The sequence below is a fragment of the Arachis hypogaea genome, chromosome 11 (assembly GCF_003086295.3).
Source record: "Arachis hypogaea cultivar Tifrunner chromosome 11, arahy.Tifrunner.gnm2.J5K5, whole genome shotgun sequence".
Classification (NCBI taxonomy): Eukaryota; Viridiplantae; Streptophyta; class Magnoliopsida; order Fabales; family Fabaceae; genus Arachis; species Arachis hypogaea.
This window is the reverse complement of record NC_092046.1, coordinates 10,832,630-10,855,245: the sequence shown is the minus strand read 5'-3', so window position 1 is coordinate 10,855,245 and position 22,616 is coordinate 10,832,630. Positions and strand designations below refer to the sequence as shown.

The window sequence follows — 22,616 nt, the reverse complement described above, 5'->3', positions numbered from 1 at the left end:
GCCTAATCGAATAGGATATTCGAGATAGGTAATCGAACAAGACATTCGAATAAGTAGATCGAACAATTATGGAAGTGGAGAAGTTAAAGGTCCTCATCACGTGAGGAAATCATGGAAAACGTTTATAGCAATACGGCGAAAACGGTTACCAAGAAAAATGCATTCAAGGATGTGATCTTATAATTAACTGTAATTAAATTGTCAGTTACCTAAAGTAGATTATAAATACTAGGAAGTTTTAGGGAATAGAGGTTGAAACTTTGAACTCAGAAAAAACACTCAAGCACACTCATATCCCAGAGAATTCCTGAGTCTGCAATCGAGTTAACTTTTCTGTAGGATTTCTTCCATGTTTTCATTCTTTTAATTTATCCTTTTATAAACTTTACATTTCAAGTAAATTTATCTTTTGAGTATTCTTTATCTTCTTTGTTTAATTTACTATTTTCTGCATCTTTTAATTTTCATGTCAAAGTCCTTTAACCCAGTCGAAGGCATTCTACTGCTTTCTTTTAATTTCGATGCAAATCTTTCTATTTTCAGCATATTTTCTCTTTGAAATCTTTATCTTCTTGTTTTTTTTATTGATTTACAAATTTTATTTTGTTTTATTCCCAATACCCGTCTAATCGAAGACACTTTGATGCACTTTTAGAAAACTGGTACCTACAAAGAGGAGTAGGTTTTGCTCCTAGACCACTAGATATCGAACCACCATCGATTTGCTAAAAATCGACAAATAATGTGGCAGAGTACAAAACTTTGATTTTGGGTCTCAAAATATTAATTGGTAAAGGAGCTTTGAAAATTCAAATATTAGGGGATTCTCAGTTGGTTTTAAAGCAGTTATCGAAGGAGTTTAAGTGCAATAATGAGATGTTACATAAATACTTAATAACTACTTGGGAGTTGTTAACTTCTTTCGAAACGTTTCTTTGGTTCACATCCCCAGAATTCATAATGAAATTGCTAATGAGTTGGCCCAAATTGCTTCGAGATATAGAATCGGTCCGGAAACTCTTAAAAAATTGGCTAGTGTTCATCAAATTTTAGTGTTTGCAAATGAAAGAGAGGTTTTGTGCATAGATGAATGAGAAAGTACTGATTGGAGAAAGCCTATTGCTCAGTATTTAAGGGATTCCAGTATTTCAGTCGATAGAAAGATAAAATTGCAAGCAATAAATTTTGTCTTAATGACTGGTGAGTTGTATAAGAAAGGGCTTGATGGGAGTTTATCGATATATTTAAGCCTAGATGATCAGAACATTGCTTTGGGTGAAGTCCATAATGGGATATGTGGTGCCCATCAGGTAGGGAAAAAGATGAAATGGGTGTTATATCACAATCATGTGTATTGACCATCTATGATAAAAGATTGTATCGATTATGCGAAGGCATGTCAAGAATGTCAAAAGCATGGTTCGATACAACAGATCCTGGCGTCTGAATTGCATTCGATAATAAAACCATGGCCGTTTGAGGTTGGGCTTTAGATTTGATTGGGATGATTCACCCTCCTTCATCAAAACAACACAAGTTTATCTTAGTAGCAATTGATTATTTCACAAAATGGGTTGAAGCAGTTCCCCTAATGGAACTTAGTCAAGGTGAAATAATAGACTGTATCGAGGAACATATTATTCATCGATTTGGAATTTCTCAAACATTAAGTACTGATCAAGGAACTATGTTTACTGGTCAGCGAATTAGAAATTTTGCAGCCTCAAGGAATATCAATATGGTTACCTCAACTCCTTATTATGCACAGGCTAATGGGCAAGTAGAGGCAGCAAATAAGATTCTGATAAGTTTGATTAAAAAGCATATCGGTAATAAGCCTCGAACATGGCATGAGACTTTAAGCCAGGTATTATGGGCTTATCGAAATTTGCCGAGAGGGTCAACGGGTACTTCACCCTATAAATTAGTTTATGGCCATGATGCGGTTGTTGCCATTAGAAATTAATTTAAATACTTTGAGAGTGTCAAAGCAAAGTAGTTTGCTAGTTGATGATTACTGGAATGCGATGTTTGATGAACTGAATGAATTAGATTCAGAGCGGATATTGGTACTTGAAAATATAATTCGACAAAAAGAAAGTATTATTCGAAGTTATAATCGTCGAATCAAAGAAAAATCTTTTAGTATAGGCAAGTTGGTTTTGAAAGTTATTTTGCCAATGGAAAAGAAATCGAAATTTCTTGGCAAATGGTCTCATGCTTGGGAAGGCCCGTATCAAATGATAGGGACATATTCTAGAAATGCTTATCAAATCAAAGATATCGAGTTAGAAAAAACAAGTAACTCGATCAATGGAAAATACTTGAAGCAATATTACTGTTGGCTAAATTAAAGTTAAACATGCATGAGTTCGGAAAATATGAAAACCATTACAAAAAGTAGAATCTAAAGTAGAGAGATTCAAGGTGCCAAAAGTCTTGCCAAATCTAAACGTAGCTTTGCCCTTTTGTTGTCCAAAGATGAAAGTGCCTCGACCTGTTTGAACTTGTCGAATTGGACTATATCAAGTTGTTTCTCATATTCTTCTTGCTTAGTCTCAATCGAAACAATTTCTTGAATAAGATTTTGTTGTTCCTGTTGGGCAATAGTCAGAAGCTTTGCTATATCAGCTCGTCTTTGGCGTACTTTGGCAAGCTTTTCATTGATTCGGGCTAATTCTGCTTCAAGTTTTACATCTTCCTTGTCGTAGAAAGCTTGAATAGAAATAGCATGAGAGATTCTTAAATCAAATTCCTCACGGGAAGCTTTGATTGGTTGGAGAATTTTAGTACAATTCTCCACTTCAATTTTGATTTTAGCTTATTCGTTTTCAATCTCTTGAAGCCTATTTTGGGAAGCTATGCTGTCAGTGGCAAGTTGTTTGAATTGTTGGATTATGGCGAAATGTGGGGTAGAAGCTGGGAGTCCGAAAGAAGAATCTAGAAGATCAGTTAAAAGATGGTTGAGAAGTGCATCATTGATCCAAGCAGCAGGAGGATGATCTAGGAGTTTAAGAGGAGAACGAAGTTGTTCTCGAGTATCAGCACTCAAATCGATCGAAGGTCTTGATGCAGGTGGTCTCGGAAGTGTTGGTATTGGTATAGGTACTTCATCCTCCTGGATGGCTTGGTTTAAGACAAAGATCAGGCTGGCCAAAATAGCACTTGGGGGTGTAGTGGAAGTGCCAGAGTTTCCGGATCTCTGTCCAAGGGGAGTCTGAAATTCAATTTGTTGAAGAGGACTGGAGAAACCTTGAGGAGTTTCTAAGACCCTGAATCGAGGAGAGTCTGAATTACTAGTCTCAGCAACTCTGGAGACAGAATCAGAGTCAGGGGCCACTCGGACTTCAACAGAAAGTGCAGCCTGATTGTTTGGTGAGTTTGACTCAAGTATCTGAGTCTCTATTGGAGAATGCTGTGAGGGATCTTTTGTCAGATCAACCACTTGTGTTACATGGGGACGTGGAAAAACGGTCTGAAGTGGCTGAGTAGACCGTGTGGCTTGGATTGAATCATGGGACGTGGAGTGTCCTTGATCATGATGCTGTTGCAGGATTGGTTGATTAGATGCCAAAAGAGATGAAATTGAGTGAGCAGCAGTGGCAGACTGATATGAAAGGTACACAATTATAAGTTATGATTTATTCTAACTAGAAGGAGATGTATGGAATTGAGAGTGTTACCTGGATGAATCTTGGCTTTCTAATTAATTGAAGACCGGGATCCGAATCAGCTGTATCTTCTGAGTGAGAGGAGACAGCAGGAATGTCTTTTGTGGTTTGCACACTTCCATTAGAGCTTTCACTTGATGGTGGTAGCCGCAATTGATAAAACTCAAAGTTAAAAGGTTATTAAGTAAATGCAATTTTCAGAATGTTTTGAATTAAAGTATGTAGATATGAATAAAGGTGGTTACCCTTCTAGAAGTCTTAGTTGGAGTCCTTCAAATTTTGTGTGGCGATTGTCGAGTAATGTCAGCTTTTCTCTTGTGAGTTCTTTTTGGGAAACTTTCCGCAGTAGGGGCTGTTCGAATAACAGTTTGTTGACTTTCTTCTAAGGTACGAGTATACCTTGAATAGTAAGCAGCCCACCATTCGAAGCAAGATTTGGTAATGTAAGAACTACGGTCATAAACCAAGAAGTTGAAACCTTCCCTGCGTTGCTGGTTCTTTAAGAGGCAAGTGTTGAAATCTTCTTGAGAAGTCAAAGTGAGATGGAAGAATGGGTTACCATTTCGAGGTAGTGGCGTTGGGATTGCTTGAGAAAATTCCAGTTGTCTGGCTATTAAATGAGAAGCATACAGGGTTACTTTGAATCTTTCCTTTTTGTGTTGGGGCAGCCCTGTAGGAATTATTTGGACAGCTAACAAGTTTGCCTAATTCTGATTTGCAAGCTCATTCTCTTCGTTATTGTTGGGGAAGAGTAGTCGGTCGAGCCAGGAAGGACCACGATTTCGGCGCAGGAAAGGAGAGAAATTGAGGTTGTCATTGTCAAAGTCTTTGCAAGACTAAAAGAGAGAGAAAAAATTAGCCAGAATTGGTCTTCGTCCGATTGTGTGTTCGGGAAATTGGGCTTATAGTCAGCCAATCGGAAGCCTTCGATGTGTTGTTTGTCAGCACTGCCGCTTCCAGGTTTTATCATAAACTTTTCAAAAATGGCATTGAGCCACAATTGGAGAAGCCATAGAGGGCCACCTGTACTGATTATACTGTTGTCCTGGAGATAATGAACAAATTGACTAAGTTCTTTAAAAATATGCCCTAAAAGAAGCTTGGCCAAATTAAGAACTTTCCCTTCGTGAAGCAGAGCAGCTAAGGAAAGAAAGAGTTTTGACATTTGAACGCTCCGAGAACAGAAAAGGATTGCGTTCAACCAATAAACAAGAAGGCTACATGCTCATCATCTGTAACCTCAGTGCCTTCTTCACCCATGTTTTGGGCAATGAAATCACTATAAAAATTGGTTAGGGTAACACTGTATTGGCGCTCAGGTTGCATGTCAGGAGTACAGTCGAAAAAACTTATCGGAAGCCCCGTGATAGCGGCTATGTCTAAAAGAGACATTCCGATCATTCCACAAGGGAGATGGAAATTGTTGGTTGTCCTGTTCCTGAAACAGGTCACAGTGTCAATCATCCAAGGAAGTGTTGCAGGTGAGAAATGGAAAAGTCTTAGTAGTTCTTGTATTCCTAAAGCCCCCAGTCAGCATTTTTTGTGGGTTCAAGACGTTGGTACCAGGCTGTGAAGTCGAATCCTCGAGGATTAATCTTTAGATTATTCCTGAAGGGTTTCTGGTTAATGAAATAGGAGATGTTGAAAGCCTGGTTGATCAACAGATCTTCCCCCTCAGCACTAGGAAAGAAAAGAAATCTCTTGTTCGCCTTTTCTAGGGATTCGACTGGCCCTAGGAAACAATGAGTATCTGCACCCACTATAAAAAGGATCAAGATTGCAGTATCCTTAATTTGAAGTTGAGGATCGTCAATGACTTCATCATTGACTTGATTTAGAATATGAAGGGTTGGTGGAGCTGGTGGCGCTACTGCAGGGCCTTTACCCTTGTCTTGGGCAGCAGCATGAGAAGAAGAGCCGGCCATTGTTGAATAGAGAAAAAGGAAACAAGAGATTGAAGATTCTGTAAGGAAGTTTTAATGTAAGGAGGATTCAGAGAACAATGAGTTCAGAAAGATTTGAACAAGCGTGAGATTGATGAATTTAAAGTGTTACTGTAGCCGTTACTGTAGAAGGAATGCGAATAGAGGTAACTTCGCAAGGAAGATGAAGTGGTAGAGAGAAAGCGCAAGTTTCGGGAGACGTGTCGAGTGGGTCAGTATTAATGGGAGTTAAAAATGATAATTATTACTGATTTACGAGTTTGAAATTTAAGTTTGGATTAAGTGTTTCATCTTCTGATAGTCCTATTGAATACAAACGCATTAATCTAAGGGGGCAATTTGTTGATCGAAAGAATATTTTCGATAAAGGTAAGTTGATTCGGAGAAAGGCGGAGACAGTTTTCGAAAAGATGCATGCGTAAGCATGTGATTGGAGGTAATCGACGCGGATTCGATTACGTTTGATTTATTAAATCAAATAGGCCTAATTGAATAGGATATTCGAGATAGGTAATCGAACAAGACATTCGAATGAGTGGATCGAACAATTATGGAAGTGGAGAAGTTAAAGGCCCCTATCACGCGAGGAAATCTTGGGAAACGTTTATAGCAATACAGCGGGAACGGTTACCAAGGAGAATGCATTCAAGGCTGTGATCTTGTAATTAACTGTAATTAAATTGTCAATTACCTAAAGTAGATTATAAATACTAGGAAGTCTTAGGGAATATATCCCAGGAAATTCCTGAGTCTGCAATCGAGTTAACTTTTCTATAGGGTTCTTTCCATGTTTTCATTCTTTTAATTTATCCTTTTGTAAACTTTACATTTCAAGTAAATTTATCTTTTGAGTATTATTTATCTTCTTTATTTAATTTACTCTTTTCTGCATCTTTTAATTTTCATGTCAAAGTCCTTTGACCTAGTCGAAGGCATTCTACTGCTTTCTTTTAATTTCAATGCAAATCTTTCTATTTTCAGCACATTTTCTCTTTGAAATCTTTATCTTCTTGTTTTTTTATTGATTTACACATTTTATTTTGTTTTATTCCCAATACTCGTCTAATCGAAGACACTTTGATGCACTTTTAGAAAATTGGTACCTACAAAGAGGAGTAGGTTTCGCTCCTAGACTACTAGATATCGAACCACCATCGATTTGCTAAAAATCGACAAAACAATATTATATATATTTTTTATAATTTAGATCAACAGTTAAAATAATTGGAATACTGGTATTTTCGATACACTTAAAACTCTTTCTAACATTTTAATATGCATGTAAGTATAATCAGATATAATCTCTTTAATTAGATATTATTATATCAATAGAAATATTTGAATTAATTATTTATTGTCTAAAAAATTATATAAATCTAAATACAAATATCTAATTAAATTTATTATTAAACATTTTACTTCAAAAAGAAAAAAAATGGAAGTTTAAGATTTATTTGCACTTAATAAGTTTAAATGTTATTTTGGTAAAATTATTAATGGAACATTTTTTTGTAAAACTCATCGATTCATTATATCTCGGATGCTGAAGAGGCATTTAAATTTTTTTTATTTCGAACACACTGACTCGAATCAAAAAATACGTGTAGTGTATCTGAGATATGCTTATATTCATATTACGGATGCACTCGAGATATAATTTGTAGACACCCTATCACAGCATAAAATCGATGCATTCGTATGTGGTCATTTTAGAGAATGACCTTCAGTACTCGAATGTGACTCAGAATGTATTTTAATAAATTTTTCAACGTTTATTTATTTTGAAAAAATACTATATTTATTTAATTTAAATAAAAAATTTTATTTTACATTAGTATTGGGTAACTTACAAATTCCAATCTTATAAGTTATAATTACATATTTTTTTCTTAATATTTTTTTTGGTGACTATTTTCTCCTTAGTATTAAGTCTATCTTAGAATTTTCTGAAGAACTTAATTTTTTTTTTAAATCTATAAATCCAGTGCAAAGTTGTTATTTGTGTTGTTAATTGAGAATAAAATAAAATAAAACAAATGCTGGAACACTTGTCTAGTTTTCTTTCTTCCCAAGCAAAATTTCCATTCATTTTTCTTTCCCTTACTTTTCCCTCATAAAACATTCATCGTTACTTCTCCGTCTGCAAACCCAAACCCTCTCATTCCAATTCCTTCAATTACCCATTTTCCCTCCAGTTCACCACTTCTGTTCCTCTTCTTCTTCTTACTCTTCAGCGATGTCGCTATACAGGGTCTTCTCTCGTTCTTCAAGGTCCTTGTGTCGAAGCTCTACGCTTCTCTATGCTTCCGCAAAGCCCCAATCCATGCCCACAACGCTCTCCAATCACTTTCATTCCCTCGTGCATCAATCGCCAAACAAGGTAAATTAATCAGAATCGGTTGAAGAATGTGATTTTTTCTGTGCGTTTTTTGTATTTGTGTTGTAGGGTTTTGCTAGGGTTTTAGAACTTACTAGAATTTTGATGGGTTTTCGCATTGTTTTTAATCTGAGATTTTTTTATTTCTTTTTGTATTATCTATTGATGTAACGTATTTGTGAATCTTCAATTTTATCTTGCAACAAGTTGGCTATTAATCAATCTCTTCTAGCTGGGCTTTTTCTGTTCTAAACTTTTTAATCTTCTTAAAGGTTAACCAGAGCTCTTTGGAACAATTTAACTTGTTTTTCCATTATAAAAATATTGTTTGTTAGTTGTTTTGCAAATGTTTTGAGAAGTCATGTTGTACCTGATGATTATGGAAGAAATAGTGATTGATTAGAACTCTGTAATCTGCTAGTTATGTACATCTCTTAACTATTTTTTCACTGTTCTTGTGTACTATCTAATGTTGTCCCTTAAAATTCTCTATTGAGTAAAATTTGTTTTAGTCACGAATTGTAAAATTCTGATTACTTCCGTACGTGCTTACTTATATTCCAGCTGATTCCAATTCAATCCAATTTATTGAACCTACCAATAAATTCATTTTCAAATCCAAGATTTGATTTTTCTTCATCGGCTTACCCTGAACCTGCAAGTGATGACCCTGCAAAGACAACTGAAGAAGCTAATGTAACTGATCACAGTAATCAAGCGAAATCTATGGATCAGACCAAAGAATCAGGTACTTCAGTATCAAATTTAATTGATCTACTAAAAGAACAAGAATGGAGATTTTAAATACCCTGCATTTTCTGATTCAGATATAGGGAGTGAATGTGACCTATCAAGGGATGATTTAATAAAGCTTGCAGCTGAGAAAGAAGGACTTTTGAAGGTAAAGCAAAAAGAGATTGAGAAAATGCAGGATAAAGTTCTCCGTACTTATGCCGAGATGGAGAATGTCATGGATAGGACTAGACGTGAAGCAGAGAATTCGAAAAAATTTGCTATACAGGTGTCAGATCTGACCTTTTCTCCTACGGTTGTTTATTCCTCAACTCTGTGCTGACTATTTTCAAATGTGGTGTAGAATTTTGCGAAGAGTTTACTAGATGTTGCTGATAACTTGGGAAGAGCTTCCTCTGTTGTAAAGGAGAGTTTTTCAAAGATTGAAGCACCAAATGACTCTGTTGAAGCTGCACAACTTCTGAAAACACTTCTTGAGGGTGTTGAAATGACTGAAAAACAGCTTGTAGAGGTAGACTGCTTAGCATGATTCTATGGCTGTTTAGTTGCAACGTCAAAGCTGTTGAATTATCCAATGTATTATTTAAATGGTTATGTAAATTTACATTCTTACTTCATTCTGCATTGCTCCACATTTATATGGTTTGCAATTACAGGAAATATGTAGGATGTTTTAGCTCAGGTTTTAGGGCGCATTAAAGAAAACAGAGTAGAGACAAATGAAGAAAACTAAGGGACCACAAAAAAGGTTTAATTGCACCATGCATCAAGAAGATAGGAATTTTTTGCTGTACCAATTTTACAATATGATCCTTCTATTTTATAAAAAGCATTTCCAATTACTTGCCTTACAAGAATTACAAGTAGTCCCTTAATGTCATAAATATTGACCAAGTAAAAAATATAAGCCTAAGGTCTTATTATTATGCAGTTATGTGCTCAGACTTTGTGCTACCATATGACAGAACTTCTGGCTAGTGCTTAAACATATTCTTTAAGTTTAACAATATATTTTTGCAGGTATTCAAGAAGTTTGGTGTAGAAAAATTTGATCCCACAAATGAGGCATTCAATCCTCACAGGCATAATGCCATCTTCCAGATGCCTGATGCTTCCAAGCCCCCAGGCACTGTTGGAGTTGTTCTGAAGGTACTTTTCAGTATTTTCTGTTGCAGAATCGTGATTTGATTTTCGTTTCCCCCTTGATTTGACCTTCAAAATTGTTGATGTGTTCTATTTGGTACATGCTCTTTGAGCCCAAATTCGCATTATTAAAAGTTTAGCTGATGTATGTGTCTTACATAGTAAACTTCTCATATATAAGTTTGATCATACTCATCTCATTTTATGGGCGCATTTGGATAAGCTTTTAAAATTGTACCTTTGAGGCAAAAAGAAATACTTCTAAGTTACTTGAAAATTGGTTCAAATATTATTGTACTGTTATAACATAACTGTTAATCAGCTTCTCAAAAACGAAAAAGGAACCCAGGGGAAGGTGATTATTTGTGTATTTTTTTTTAAAATAGCTTTTTTTTTTTTTCAATTGTACTTTCTTGAAGTCTGGTCTGCACAACTTGTTTGGATTAACTTCTAAAAGAAATGCCGAGGTTTGACTGTTTGAGTGGTATGCATGAGATATGAGATTCAAATTTTGTTATTGTCAATGTAACAAAAAAGGGTAAACCATATAAAGAAATGCAAAGATGACTGACTGTCAAGGCATTTTCTTTCTTAATTCTTTTTCTGTAGCAATTTTTTGTTTGAATAAATATGCTCCTATTTTTTGAAAAGCAATAATAATATGAGATTGGAAAGTCACAGTTTCGCTAATGAAATTATTTTCTTGTTATTTTTGCCCTTTGCAGGCAGGTTATATGCTTCATGAGCGAGTTCTTCGTCCGGCAGAAGTTGGTGTTACCCAACAAGCAGAGGATTAACAAGCAGTTTAGTGATTTGGCATATAAGAAAAGAGAATGCCTGAATAGTGAGTTTTTTATTTTTTGGTGTGGACAACGTCCACTAATCTTTTGAATTATACCATACAATATTAATCACTCACAACATACTATTCTTTTTCTCCTACGTTCGGAGTTTTATTTATAATTTTTTTATAATAAGATTCCATACTAAGGTTTCGATTCCCAGGGATTTTGGTTGGTTTGTTCTGTGCTATTCTTTACATAGGAACTCAGTCCAGGAAAATATTTTGAAGTGGGACCTCTCACCTCTACATTGATTGCCTGAAAATTATTCAGTTGTAGTCCATGTAAGAATTTTTTATTTCTTATTTATATCTTTGGAAGATCAAACCGTCTACATGGATATTATGGAAAGTTACGGATACGGTTTCGGTAAAGTCGAAATTTAGAAATTATGCAGCCGTGTTCATGCTTATTTTTGTGTTTTACAATCAGCTTCAAATTAATTGTTACGTTAACTCCTTTGGTATTATTGGAGATCAATTGCGTTAAACGAACACCTTTTATAATAGATATTATTTCAATATTAGTATTTTTAATAATTAATACATATTTTTTATTTTGTTAATTAAAAAAATTTAAATATATAATTAATGACAATCATAATTTTATTAATATATCTGTACACCTCTATAAATAGGAGTTCTTACATTCTTCTTGTCCTTAGTAAATACATCAAATTCTAAGTTATTAGTAAAGTGGCTGGTGAGATTAATTTACCAAGTGAACAAGCATCGAAAATAAAAAATAAGTTTTGAGAGCTTAAATCAATTACATTCTACCTAAATAAAATTGCGGCTCCTCCGTTTAAAAATATATAAGATAGGTCAGTCTAGCTTATTCAAAAGTTTAAATGATTGAAGACTTGGGCAAAGTTAACAAACTACTGGCTTTTTTTTTTTTCTTCTCTACTAGGATTTGATCCCAAGAAATAGGTTAAGAATGTAAAGATTTTTCTGACTCGGATACCTATCATATTAACCAATACCACATTAGTATCTACTATTGCACATAATAATGCATAATTGGAGCTAGATATTTAAAGCAACCTAAGATTTTATATCTACATAAACCAAGACTCACACCACGTATGATGTATCCATGTATGATGCATTTAGCAATATATCTATCAACCTAAGCTTATCTACACTAGTTCCTGATTTTTATACTACTACTAGCACTAGTTAAACAATACTAACTCCGCACACGAGATTCTAACTAACTGCAATCATGTCAAGATAGGATGGTACATCACATGGTCATATATTTAGCTAGATGGTATTTCTTTAAGTAATACTTAAATAGGGTTTTTCTCTCAGTTCATGGTCCACCCACCACTGGGTATGTTTTCTCCAATTGGACATCACTGTGTTTTGCTGTTGATGCCAGGGTAGCTCAAACCGAGATCCAACTCACCAATGTTAGAATCCTGCAACAAAAATTAGTTACGTAATTAAAGTAAGGGGTTTGTGTAAAAAAATCAGTTTGTTTGACAATCATTTCTTGGATGAGACTTAATTGACCACAAAGATTTTGGTACCTTCTGAATGGATGATAAGATAACAGTCCATAAATAGCACTTACAGTAACAGTAACGTTTAGCGCATGAACACACAAAAGATCAACCCTCTGCTTTGGCGGTGTATTATTTTATAGATTGATTTGTCCACAAATCTTAAATGGAAAAACTACACTACCACTCTACCAGAGAGTTGATCCACATTAATAGGTTGAATAAAGGATAAATTACATTAACATCCCTAAAGTGAAATTTCACATGATAACACTTGACTTCTAAGATGTGCACTAAGTTTAGGTGACATTACACTTGACACCTTTGTATTTTGTAAGATGTTACACAGATAAAAGGATGTCTAATTTAGCCTAGGATTTATATTCAAATCACAAGAAATGTCTTTCATTCTTTTTCATATACTGTTATATAGAAAGCAGATCAATAAAATAGCCAGTTACGTTACCTTGCTCTCCTCTGACATTTCATTCATATTCAGCATTCCGTGGATCTCATGATTCACATTTCTCTGATCTTCGGGCAATTGGTCACGATCAGCTATGAGTTCATCTTCAACCTTTTCAATAACAGCCTTCTTCTGTTCTTCAAGCACAGCAATCTACATAATCACATTGACCACGCTTCACTCATAATTATGATCAACATTCTAATGAAACAATGGGTTTTAACCGACAAGTTAGTGCACAAACAGGTTTTTCTATTGTCAATTTATGTTTTATTCAAGCTTCATAAGCTCATGATCCTGTATCTACAGTTACCAAAAAAACAAAACTGCCAACACAAGAAACCCAAACAACCATGGAAGCAAAAAATAAATAAATAAATAAATAAGAAAGGGTCATGATTCATGAAAAGAAACTCTATTTCAACAACCCACATTAAAAAACTATATGTGCAATCGTCACACGGCCCCTGTGATGGGGTGTGAAATCACACGGATCTTGTGCAACCTGAATTTCGAGGTGGGACTGAACCCTAATCCTAAACCCTAAACCCCAAATTCCAATTCTGGCAAACATGCAAACACTAGAACAATGGGAAAAATTATATATTAAAAAAGTGTTACACAAAAGGCCAAAATCCCTCAAAGTGCACATTAAAAAAAGTTTAGGACTTTCAATCAAAAGCCAAGAAATCCAATTTTAAAAGAAGAAGAAAAAAAATACAGCATGAACTTACAGGAGTATAGCGGAACTTCCTTCGCGGTGGCTCGTCAGAGACATCGCGTGGGTCGCCGTCGTCTTCGGCAGCAGAGGAGGCAGTGATGGGTGTCCAACGGCGGAGAAGGAGGCGAGAGGAAGCGCTGTTGACGTTGTTGTTGGTGGTAGTGTTGGTTGTGGTGGAGTGAGAGTGAGTGTTAGTGGTATTGGTGGTGTGTAAAGAGGAAGAAGAGACGTGGACCCACTTCTTCTTCCACTTCCTGACGGGGCCGCTGAACACGGTGGGTGCGCCGTAGCGGGAGGAGGCTCGGCCCAGCCTTGAACCCACCGCTTCCATTTTCGGAGGGTTTCGGTTTGCTGCGTTTCGCGATACTGATAAGTGAGAACAAAAAGTCAAACACTCAAATGATCACTATTCGTTTTTTTAGGTGGAATACCCATCTCGCCCCTGGAGAATTTTTTTTAAAAGACAACAAAAAAAACCCTCTCTTTTTGGTTTTGGATCTTTAATTATGTGAGTGAGACTGATTAGTTCTTTCTTCCTCAGTTAATGATTAATTAACGAAGTATGCCTATGTTACACGTCAACTGGATGATCTGTACGTTAAGTTCAAATTAAAATTGATAAACGTTTTTGTTGGGATCTCATTATTTTTTAGGATAATTTTTTCTATTTTTTATTATTTTTTTTATGAATTTAGATTTTATAAAGTGATTGAGTTGATAAATGAATAAAATGAAAGTTTATTATTATTATTATATTAGAATAAATTAATTTTAATAACCCATATCATCTATAGTGAATCACAAAAAATATCATAATGCGAAAGCGTACGTTTACTCATAAAAATCAGAAATTGACAAAAGAATTTGAATTTTGTGGTTCTTTCGATCTTCCTCAACCAAAACCTTCTGTATTCCTAAACGGCTGAATTGCAACTCTTTTAATGGGGAAAAAGCAATAAAGACTACTTTGGTATATTGTGGACTAAAACCCGCATTATTTATATTTGAACATGGCACCCATTAAACCCTAAAACCCATATAAAATAGTATCTAAAGTCCAAAAGATAATATATCTAAAATTCAAAAAATAATTATCTAAAGAACAAAAGATAATATTCGGTTTTATTCTCATTTAATTTCAAATCAAAAGTAATAATGACTTATTCAATTTAGCATTTAATACAATAAATGAGATCACCATTATATAAGTCATTTAATTTGAAATAGCATAATTTGTGATTATAATTAATATATATGTATTACCCACGTATAAATTAAAAAATTAAAATAATTTTTTAATATATTAATTTTATAATTTTCATAAAACATACATTTTCAATGTCTTAATTTCTCAAGTCTAATTCACTGTCTCTGTCAAGTCACGGGAATAATGATTGGGCAAGACATTTTTATTCCAAGAGGCAAACCAATCACTGCGACAATTATGAAGAGAATAGGGAGAAAACGTCCTCAGGAGCAAGCTCAGGAAGAAGAACCAGAATGACAACCTCTTCCTCCTCCTACACTAGAGTTTTAAGTATGAACTAGTCAACTTCAAATTCAAGAGGTTGACCGTCGAGACTGAGGAAGAGGAAAGTAGTAGTAGTGATGATGAGTAAGTAATTTGGGTAAGATAAATAATGACTCTGGTAAGAGTTGTGTGTGGTGGTTAGTCCTTTTCTCTTTCGTTTCTTTTATTTTATCTTTGTTTTCATCATTTTCTTTTCTTTTTCTTTCGTTTGCATTATGTGTCAGTTTTTTTATTTTGCTTTATTTTTCTTTCAAGAGCTTACTACTTATTCTCCAAAGCACTCCATTGATAATAAAAAAGAGTTGCTTTTAATGGAGAAAATTGAATTAATAAAAAGTTCCATTGAAAAGTGGTGGTCAATAGCAGCATGATTATATTTCATGGAGTTAGAGTATTTGAATAATCTCAAGGGAAATAGAGGGGAGTCTTTCCAGCATAATTTTCATTTTTTGTTTTTATTTTTTTTTATGAGTAACTAATTCATTTTTGTTGCGAGTTAGGAACTCTGTTTACTTTTTCATAGATTATTGATTTAAGTGTTTTATTTTATTTTAAATTTATGCATTAATCTATTTTTAAGATTAAATTTTTGTTCTTCATTCTTTAAAGGTTAGAAATATTGAAAAATATTCTAATTCTGTTATTACTTTAGAAAATTTAATATCAGAATTAACTTGAAAACTCTTTCTCGTGACTTTTTAACTTGACTGGGGATAGTATTTTAAAAAGTGTGCGATATTTTCTTTCTTATGAATTTCAACCGTTTAGAACTAGTTTGGATATGTTACATATAATTTGAACTAGAACTACCTTTGAATATTGTGTGAAATCAAACCAGAATTGTGCTACACCTCTTTTCTTAATTGGTTGACTAAGGAATTGACAATTAGAATAATTAAAGAGAAATTGAATTGTCAAGAAATTGGAATTCAATTATATATGATTTGTCATGAAAAGATCTTTGCATGCATCAAAATAGATATACATAAGGATTAATCTTTCTGAAAAATAAACATCTTTAAAACTCTTAACATTCTCAATCACTGCATTCTCCAATCAAATATACGTTCATCACTGCCTCTACAAGCATCTAGCATTCAAGATTCATTCGAAGTTCAGAACCATTCAAAGTTTCAAGCAAGATACAGTTCCAACCCTCAATAATCTAGGTTTAATTGATTTAATTAACAATTTAATCAGATTTCTGCTTGCTCAATCCCTTAATCCTTGTGAAAACGATATTCATTCACCGTGATATTACTTGATACGATTTGGTGCACTTGTCAATATCTGAGAGCATAATTTTCTACTCATCAAGTTTTTGGCGTCGTTGTCTGGGATTAATTGAGATTGACAACATACGTTCGATTAAATCACTAACTTAGATCTTGTTGTATTTTATTTTATTTTGTTTTATTTTGTTTTACTTTTTTATTCTGTTTTAATTCTTCTTTTTCTTCTTTATTCTTCTCCTTTATTCTGCACGGTACGTTTGATTTCATTTTTGTTTTTTCCAACGGAGTGATGGAAAGAGACACTACGAATACAATCCTAACACTCAATAACTTCAGTTACAACAAGTCTCCTTACTCACAACACAAATAGAACAAATGCAAGGTTTACAAGTTCCTACGTGTGACTTATGTGGAGGAGCACACAAGAATGAAAGGTGTGAGCTACTCTAGTCCACCGCTGAACAAGACAACTACATGGGATATTTTTCAAAGTCAGGGAATGACCCATATTTTTCTGAACGGAGGAATTATCCTAATGTTGATTGGGCGAGTCAAGGGCAAAGATAATTCAACGTTTCATACCAACAGCAAGAACACCAGATACAACCCCAAAATTCTCTTAAGCTTGCTGTAGAGAAACTATCTCAATCCACTACTAAATTTGTTCAATAAACCCAAGACTTCATGTAAGAGACAAAAACAAACTTTAAAATCCAAAAAATTTTCATAAAAAATCTAGAAGTAAAAATAAAGCAAATTACCAAGGAATTGACAGGGAAGCAAAAAAATTCCTTCCTAAATAAGACAATCCCAAATCCTATGAAGGAATTAGAGGTAATCAATGTAAGGGGTCTATACCCTGGTGAATCAGAGAAATGTATGAAGGTTGACCTAATTGATCTATTAGTTCAAGAGGTTATTGAAGAAGAATCTCACATTAATTTTATGGAGGTTCCTCAACATCCACTCAAGGAAAGCAAAAGAAGAGTTGATAGAAATGAACCCATCTAAAGAAAAATCTAAGCCTCACTTACCCAAGCTAAGGAGCCAATAGCATTGAGAAGAAAAAAGAAGTTGAATCCCCTAAATTAGGCTAACGTTCTTACTTCCAACTCTCAAATATGCATTCATTGAAACTGTTGGGGTTTATCCAGTAATTATAAATGCATCTTTGAGCAAGTTAGAAGAGGAAGGATTACTTAAGGTGCTGAGAGATCACAAGACTGCTATTGGGTGGACCATCAGTGACCTAGAGGAAATAAGCCATATTATGTGCATACAAAAAATTTTACTGGAGGAGAATTCTAAACCTGTAATGCAAGTACAAAGAAGGCTTAATCCAACAATAAAGGAAGTTGTTCACAAGGAAGTAATGAAGCTATGGGATGTAGAAATCATCTATCCCATCTCTGACGGTCCTTGGGTGAACTCAGTACAAGTCGTGCCCAAGAAAGGAGGGATCACAGTGGTCCCCAATGAGAAAAATAAACGGATTTCTACAAGAACTATCACTGGTTGGAAGATGTGTATTAACTACCAAAGACTCAACTCGGCAACTAGGAAGGATCACTTTCCTTTACCATTCATTGATCAAATTCTTGAGAGGTTAGCAAGGCATGCTTCCTACTGCTTCTTGGATAGATACTTAGGGTACAACCGTATTGCAGTTGACCCTGTGAATCAAGAAAAGATAGCTTTCACATGCCCCTATGGTATTTTTGCCTACCGTCGAATGCCTTTTGGGTTGTGTAATGCACCCACCACTTTTCAAAGGTGCATGCTTTCCATTTTTTCTGATATGGTAGAAAAGTTCATCGAGGTATTTATGCATGATTTTTCTGTGTTTGGTGACATTTTTTATACATGCCTAAACCTAGCTTTAGTTCTAAGAAGGTGCCAAGAAACAAACTTTGTTTTGAATTGGAAAAAAAATATCATTTTATGATAACTGAGGACATTGTTCTTGGGTATCAAATCTCAACTAAAGGCATATAGATCATCAAGTTAAGGTAGAGGTAATTGAGAAATTACCATCTTCTGTGAATGTGAAAGCAATTAGGAATTTCTTAGGACATGTAGGATTCTATAGAAAGGTTTATAAAAAATTTTTCAAAATTGCAAAACCATTGAGTAATCTGTTAGCTACAGATACTCAATTTGTTTTTGACAAAGATGCCTGCATGTTTTTGAAACTCTTAAAGCCAAACTTGTTTCTGTACTAATAATTGCTCCACCTTACTGGTCTTTATCTTTTAAGTTAATGTGTGTGCTAGTGACTTTGTCATAGGCACGGTCCTAGGTCAGGGAAAAGATAAGTGATTGCATGTCATTTACTATGCAAGTCGTGTCTTAAATGATGCACAAAAGAATTATAAAACAACTGAAAAATAACTTTTAGCTGTGGTATTTTCTTTTGATAAATTTAGATCATATTTAATTAGATCAAAAGTAATAGTCTACCCTGACCATTCTGCTCTTAAGTATCTCTTAGCTAAACAGGATGCCAAACCAACGTTAGTAAGGTGGGTGCTACTGCTCCAAAAATTTGACATTGAGATTCGAGATAGGAAAGGGTCAGAGAATCCAATAACAGACCATTTATCTAGGATTGAAGTCGTAGTAAAACAAGCACCTCTTCTACCAGTTAATGAAGAATTCTCAGATGAACAAATCCTTGCAATACAAGTGATGCCATGGTTTGCTAACATAGCTAACTACAAAGTTGGAAAAAATCATCCCGAAGGAACCCAACTGGAACCAAAGGAGAAAATTGATCCATGATGCCCGCTATTTTATATGGGACGATCCTTACCTATTCAAGTGATGTTCTGATGGTATAATATGAAAATGTATCCCTGAAGAAGAAGTACAAGATGTTTTGTGATATTGTCATGGTTTAAATTACGGTGGACACTTTAGTGGAGAGAGGACTGCAGCCAAGGTTCTTCAAAGTGGACTCTACTAGCCAACACTTTTTAGGGATGCCCGAGCTTTTGTCGAGAGGTGTGATCAATGCCAGAAGACCGAAAACTTGTCCAAAAGACTGAAAACTTCTCCAGAAGACACGAAATGGCACAAAACTTCATTCCAGAAGTGGATTTATTTGATGTTTAGGGAATAGATTTCATGGGACCCTTTCTATCCTCATACTCAAACGTTTGTATAATAGTAGCTATTGATTACGTGTTTAAGTGGATGGAAGTCATGCCGTCACCTCACAATGATGCTAAGGTGATCGTTAATTTCTTGAAAAAGAACATCTTCAGCAGATTTGGGATGCCAAGGACATTAATTAGTGATGGAAGGAGTCACTTTTGCAATAAGCAACTTGAAATTCTTCTTCAGAAGTATGAAGTAAGGCACAAGGTTGCAACTCCCTACCATCCGTAAACCAGTAGACAAGTTGAGGTATCCAACAGAGAATTAGAAAGGATTCTTGAAAAAACGGTGAATGCTTCAAGGAAGGATTGGGCAAAGAAAATTGATGATGCTCTCTGGGCCTACAGAATCCCCTTTAAAATTTCAATTGGAATGTCACCTTATCAGCTTGTTATATCTCACCTACCCGTTGAGCTAGAATACCGAGCATACGAGCAATCAAGTTCCTCAATTTTGATGTTAAGAATGTGGGTGAACAAAGATTGCTACAACTCAATAAACTCGACAAATTTAGGAGCAAAGCATACAAGAATACTCAGCTATATAAGGAGAAAACAAAAAAGATGGTATGACAAGAGGATAATCCCAAAGGAGTTTAAACCAGGGCAAAAAATTTTACTATTTAACTTAAGGTTGAAGTTATTTCGTGGAAAACTCAAGACAAGATGGTTGGACCCTTCCCAGTTAGCAAAATATCTCCTTATGGACACATTGACGTGATAAAAAGAGACATCGAAAGAAAATTCACCGTCGATGGGCAGCGATTGAAGCACTATCTCAAAGAAGAAATAGACCGATAAAAATTGATTCAACTACTATCTTAAGAGAGTGTTGTGAGTCAAGCTAGTGACATTAAAAGAGCGCTTATTGGGAGACAACCCAATCAATATAATTTTCTTTAAGTACATTTTTCTTTTTTTTAATTAATTTCATATCGAAGAACTAGCACCACTTGGCATGCAACGGCGCCAAAAACTTGATGAGCGAAAAACTATGCTCTCAGATAAGTGCACCAAATTGCATCAAGTAATATCATGGTAAGCGAATATCGTTCCCATGAGGATTAACAGATTGAGTAAGCAAAAATCAGATTGAATCGTTAATTAAATCAATTAAACCTGAATTATTGAGGGTTGGAACCGTGTCTTACTTAAAACTTTGAATGGTTCTGGACTTTGAATGAATCTTGAATACTGGATGCTTGTAGAGGCAGTGATAAACGTATATTTGATTGAGAGAACGCAGTGACTGAGAATGTTAAGGACTTCAGAGATGTTTATTTTCCAAAATGATTAATCCTTATGTATATCTATTTTGATGCATGTAAAGATCTTTTCACGACAAATCATATATAATTGAATTCCAATTCATTGGCAATTCAATTTCTCTTTAATTATTCTAATCGTCAATTCCTTGGTCAATCAATTAAAAAAAGAGTTTTAGCATAATTCTGATTTGATTTCACACAATATTCAAAGGTAGTTCTAGTTTAAATTATATGTCAGATATCCAAACTAGTCCTAAACGGTTGAAATTCATAAGAAAGAAAAAGTCGCACACTTTTTAAAATACTATCCCTAGTCAAGTTAAAAAGTCATGAGAAAGTTTTCAAGATAATTTCGATATTAAATTTTTTAAAGTAATAACAGAATTCAAAATAGAATTAGAATATTTTTCAATACTTCTAACCTTTAAAGAATGAAGAATAAAAATTCAATTTTAAAAATAGATCAATACATAACTTCAAAATAAAATAAAATATTTAGATCAATAATCTATGAAAAATAAACAAAGTTTCTAATCCTAAAAAGAAGAATTAGTTACTCACGGAGAAAGATGAAAACAAAAAATAAAACTATGCTGGAAAGACTCTCTTATATTTTTTTAGGGCAAAAAACTAGAATAAGCCAAGGCAAGTTGAGAACTACGTAAATAAGCCAAATTGAAATTCATTTCAGTAATGAGCCAGGAGCTATATATATGTAATTCGAACCAGCTCGGTTCGAGTTAGATTCCTTAGTAAATCGAACCAGGCAAGTTCGAATTAGGTTGATGAAAAGTTGGTTGTAATTCGAACCAGCAAGGTTCGAACTCTATCTCCACGTAAATCGAACTAGCTTAGTTCGAATTATAGGTAAGTAAAGTCTTCAAGTAATTCGAACCACCTTGGTTCGAATTACACTTATGCTGGGTTCTTAATAATTCAAACCACCCTGGTTTGAATTACTAGTGATTCGGCTATATAAGGAGTTCGAATCAGCCTCATTCGAACCATTCTCACCTTCCCCTACCCCACCAAATCTCAGAGAAAATGACCCAGGTTCTCTCCGACGAAGACCTGAACGAAATACTCTGCTGATGGGGGACGATCCAGCACGGTTATATCGCTTGGACGGAGTGGCCCATATAGCTGGGGTCATCAACGAGGAGGTTAGTACGGAAATAACTTTGTTCTACCGGTACATGTGACTTAGTGGTTTTGCATGCGGGTTAGATGGTGGTTTAGTTGGTGGTTTATGTTAGTGGTTTATGTTAATGGTTTTCGTTAATGGTTTATGTTAGTGGTTTATGTTAGTGGTTTATGTTGGTGGTTTATCTTAGTGGTTTATGTAAGTGGTTTACGTTAACGGTTTATGTTAGTGGTTTATGTTAGTGGTTTATGTTAGCGGTTTAGTTGTGGTTGTTTTATGTTAGATCTTTCATGTCAGTGGTTTATGCTGGTTTCTTATGTTAGTTGTTTATGCAAGTGGTTCTCGTTCTTGGATTTTTAAGCGGTCATATTTAGTACGATTTTTTGGTTTATGAATTATCGTGTTGATTATGTTTGTCACTGGTAAATAAGTTGGTTCTAATAATGCGGTTCATTTCTTCCGCAGCCTCAGCGATGCATCAGGAGCATGCGGCGGCAGCAAGGCATGCTCCTCGATGACAGATACGTTCCGTACCTGCAGATGGCCGCTCTATACCATCTTGCAAGGCTGAACGATAGATGGTTCCGGTTGGACGAGGCCCTTGTCAGTGCGTTCGTCGAGCGATGGCGTCCGGAGACGCACACGTTTCATATGCCGTTCGGAGAGTGCACGATCACACTCCAGGACGTGGCATACCAGCTGGGTTTGCCAGTGGACGGGCGTTACGTCAGCGGCTGCCTATCGGAGTTCCAGATATACATCCAGGGTGGCCGTCCAGCCTGGGTGTGGTTCGAGGAGTTACTTGGAGTGGTACCTCCTCCTAGCCAGGTTCAGAAGTACGCGGTCAACTGCAG

The 22,616-nt window shown here is 35.1% G+C and overlaps 2 protein-coding genes across 2 annotated transcripts; one reads left to right on the top strand and one right to left on the bottom strand.

Moving 5' to 3' along the window:
* The first annotated feature begins 7,616 nt into the window (after positions 1-7,616).
* Positions 7,617-10,891, top strand: LOC112720230 (grpE protein homolog 2, mitochondrial). Its single transcript, XM_025771090.3, has 6 exons — positions 7,617-7,994; positions 8,556-8,739; positions 8,819-9,012; positions 9,088-9,255; positions 9,765-9,893; positions 10,613-10,891. The coding sequence occupies exons 1-6, from the start codon at positions 7,851-7,853 to the stop codon at positions 10,682-10,684; spliced, it is 891 nt and encodes a 296-aa protein (XP_025626875.1). The 5' UTR covers positions 7,617-7,850; the 3' UTR covers positions 10,685-10,891.
* An 873-nt stretch (positions 10,892-11,764) lies between these two features.
* On the bottom strand, positions 11,765-13,950 carry LOC112720228 (uncharacterized). Its single transcript, XM_025771089.2, has 3 exons — positions 13,440-13,950; positions 12,706-12,858; positions 11,765-12,155 (listed from the first exon to the last, which is right to left on the bottom strand). Exons 1-3 carry the CDS (start codon positions 13,755-13,757, stop codon positions 12,090-12,092), a joined length of 537 nt encoding a protein of 178 aa, XP_025626874.1. The 5' UTR covers positions 13,758-13,950; the 3' UTR covers positions 11,765-12,089.
* Between the last annotated feature and the right edge of the window lie 8,666 nt (positions 13,951-22,616).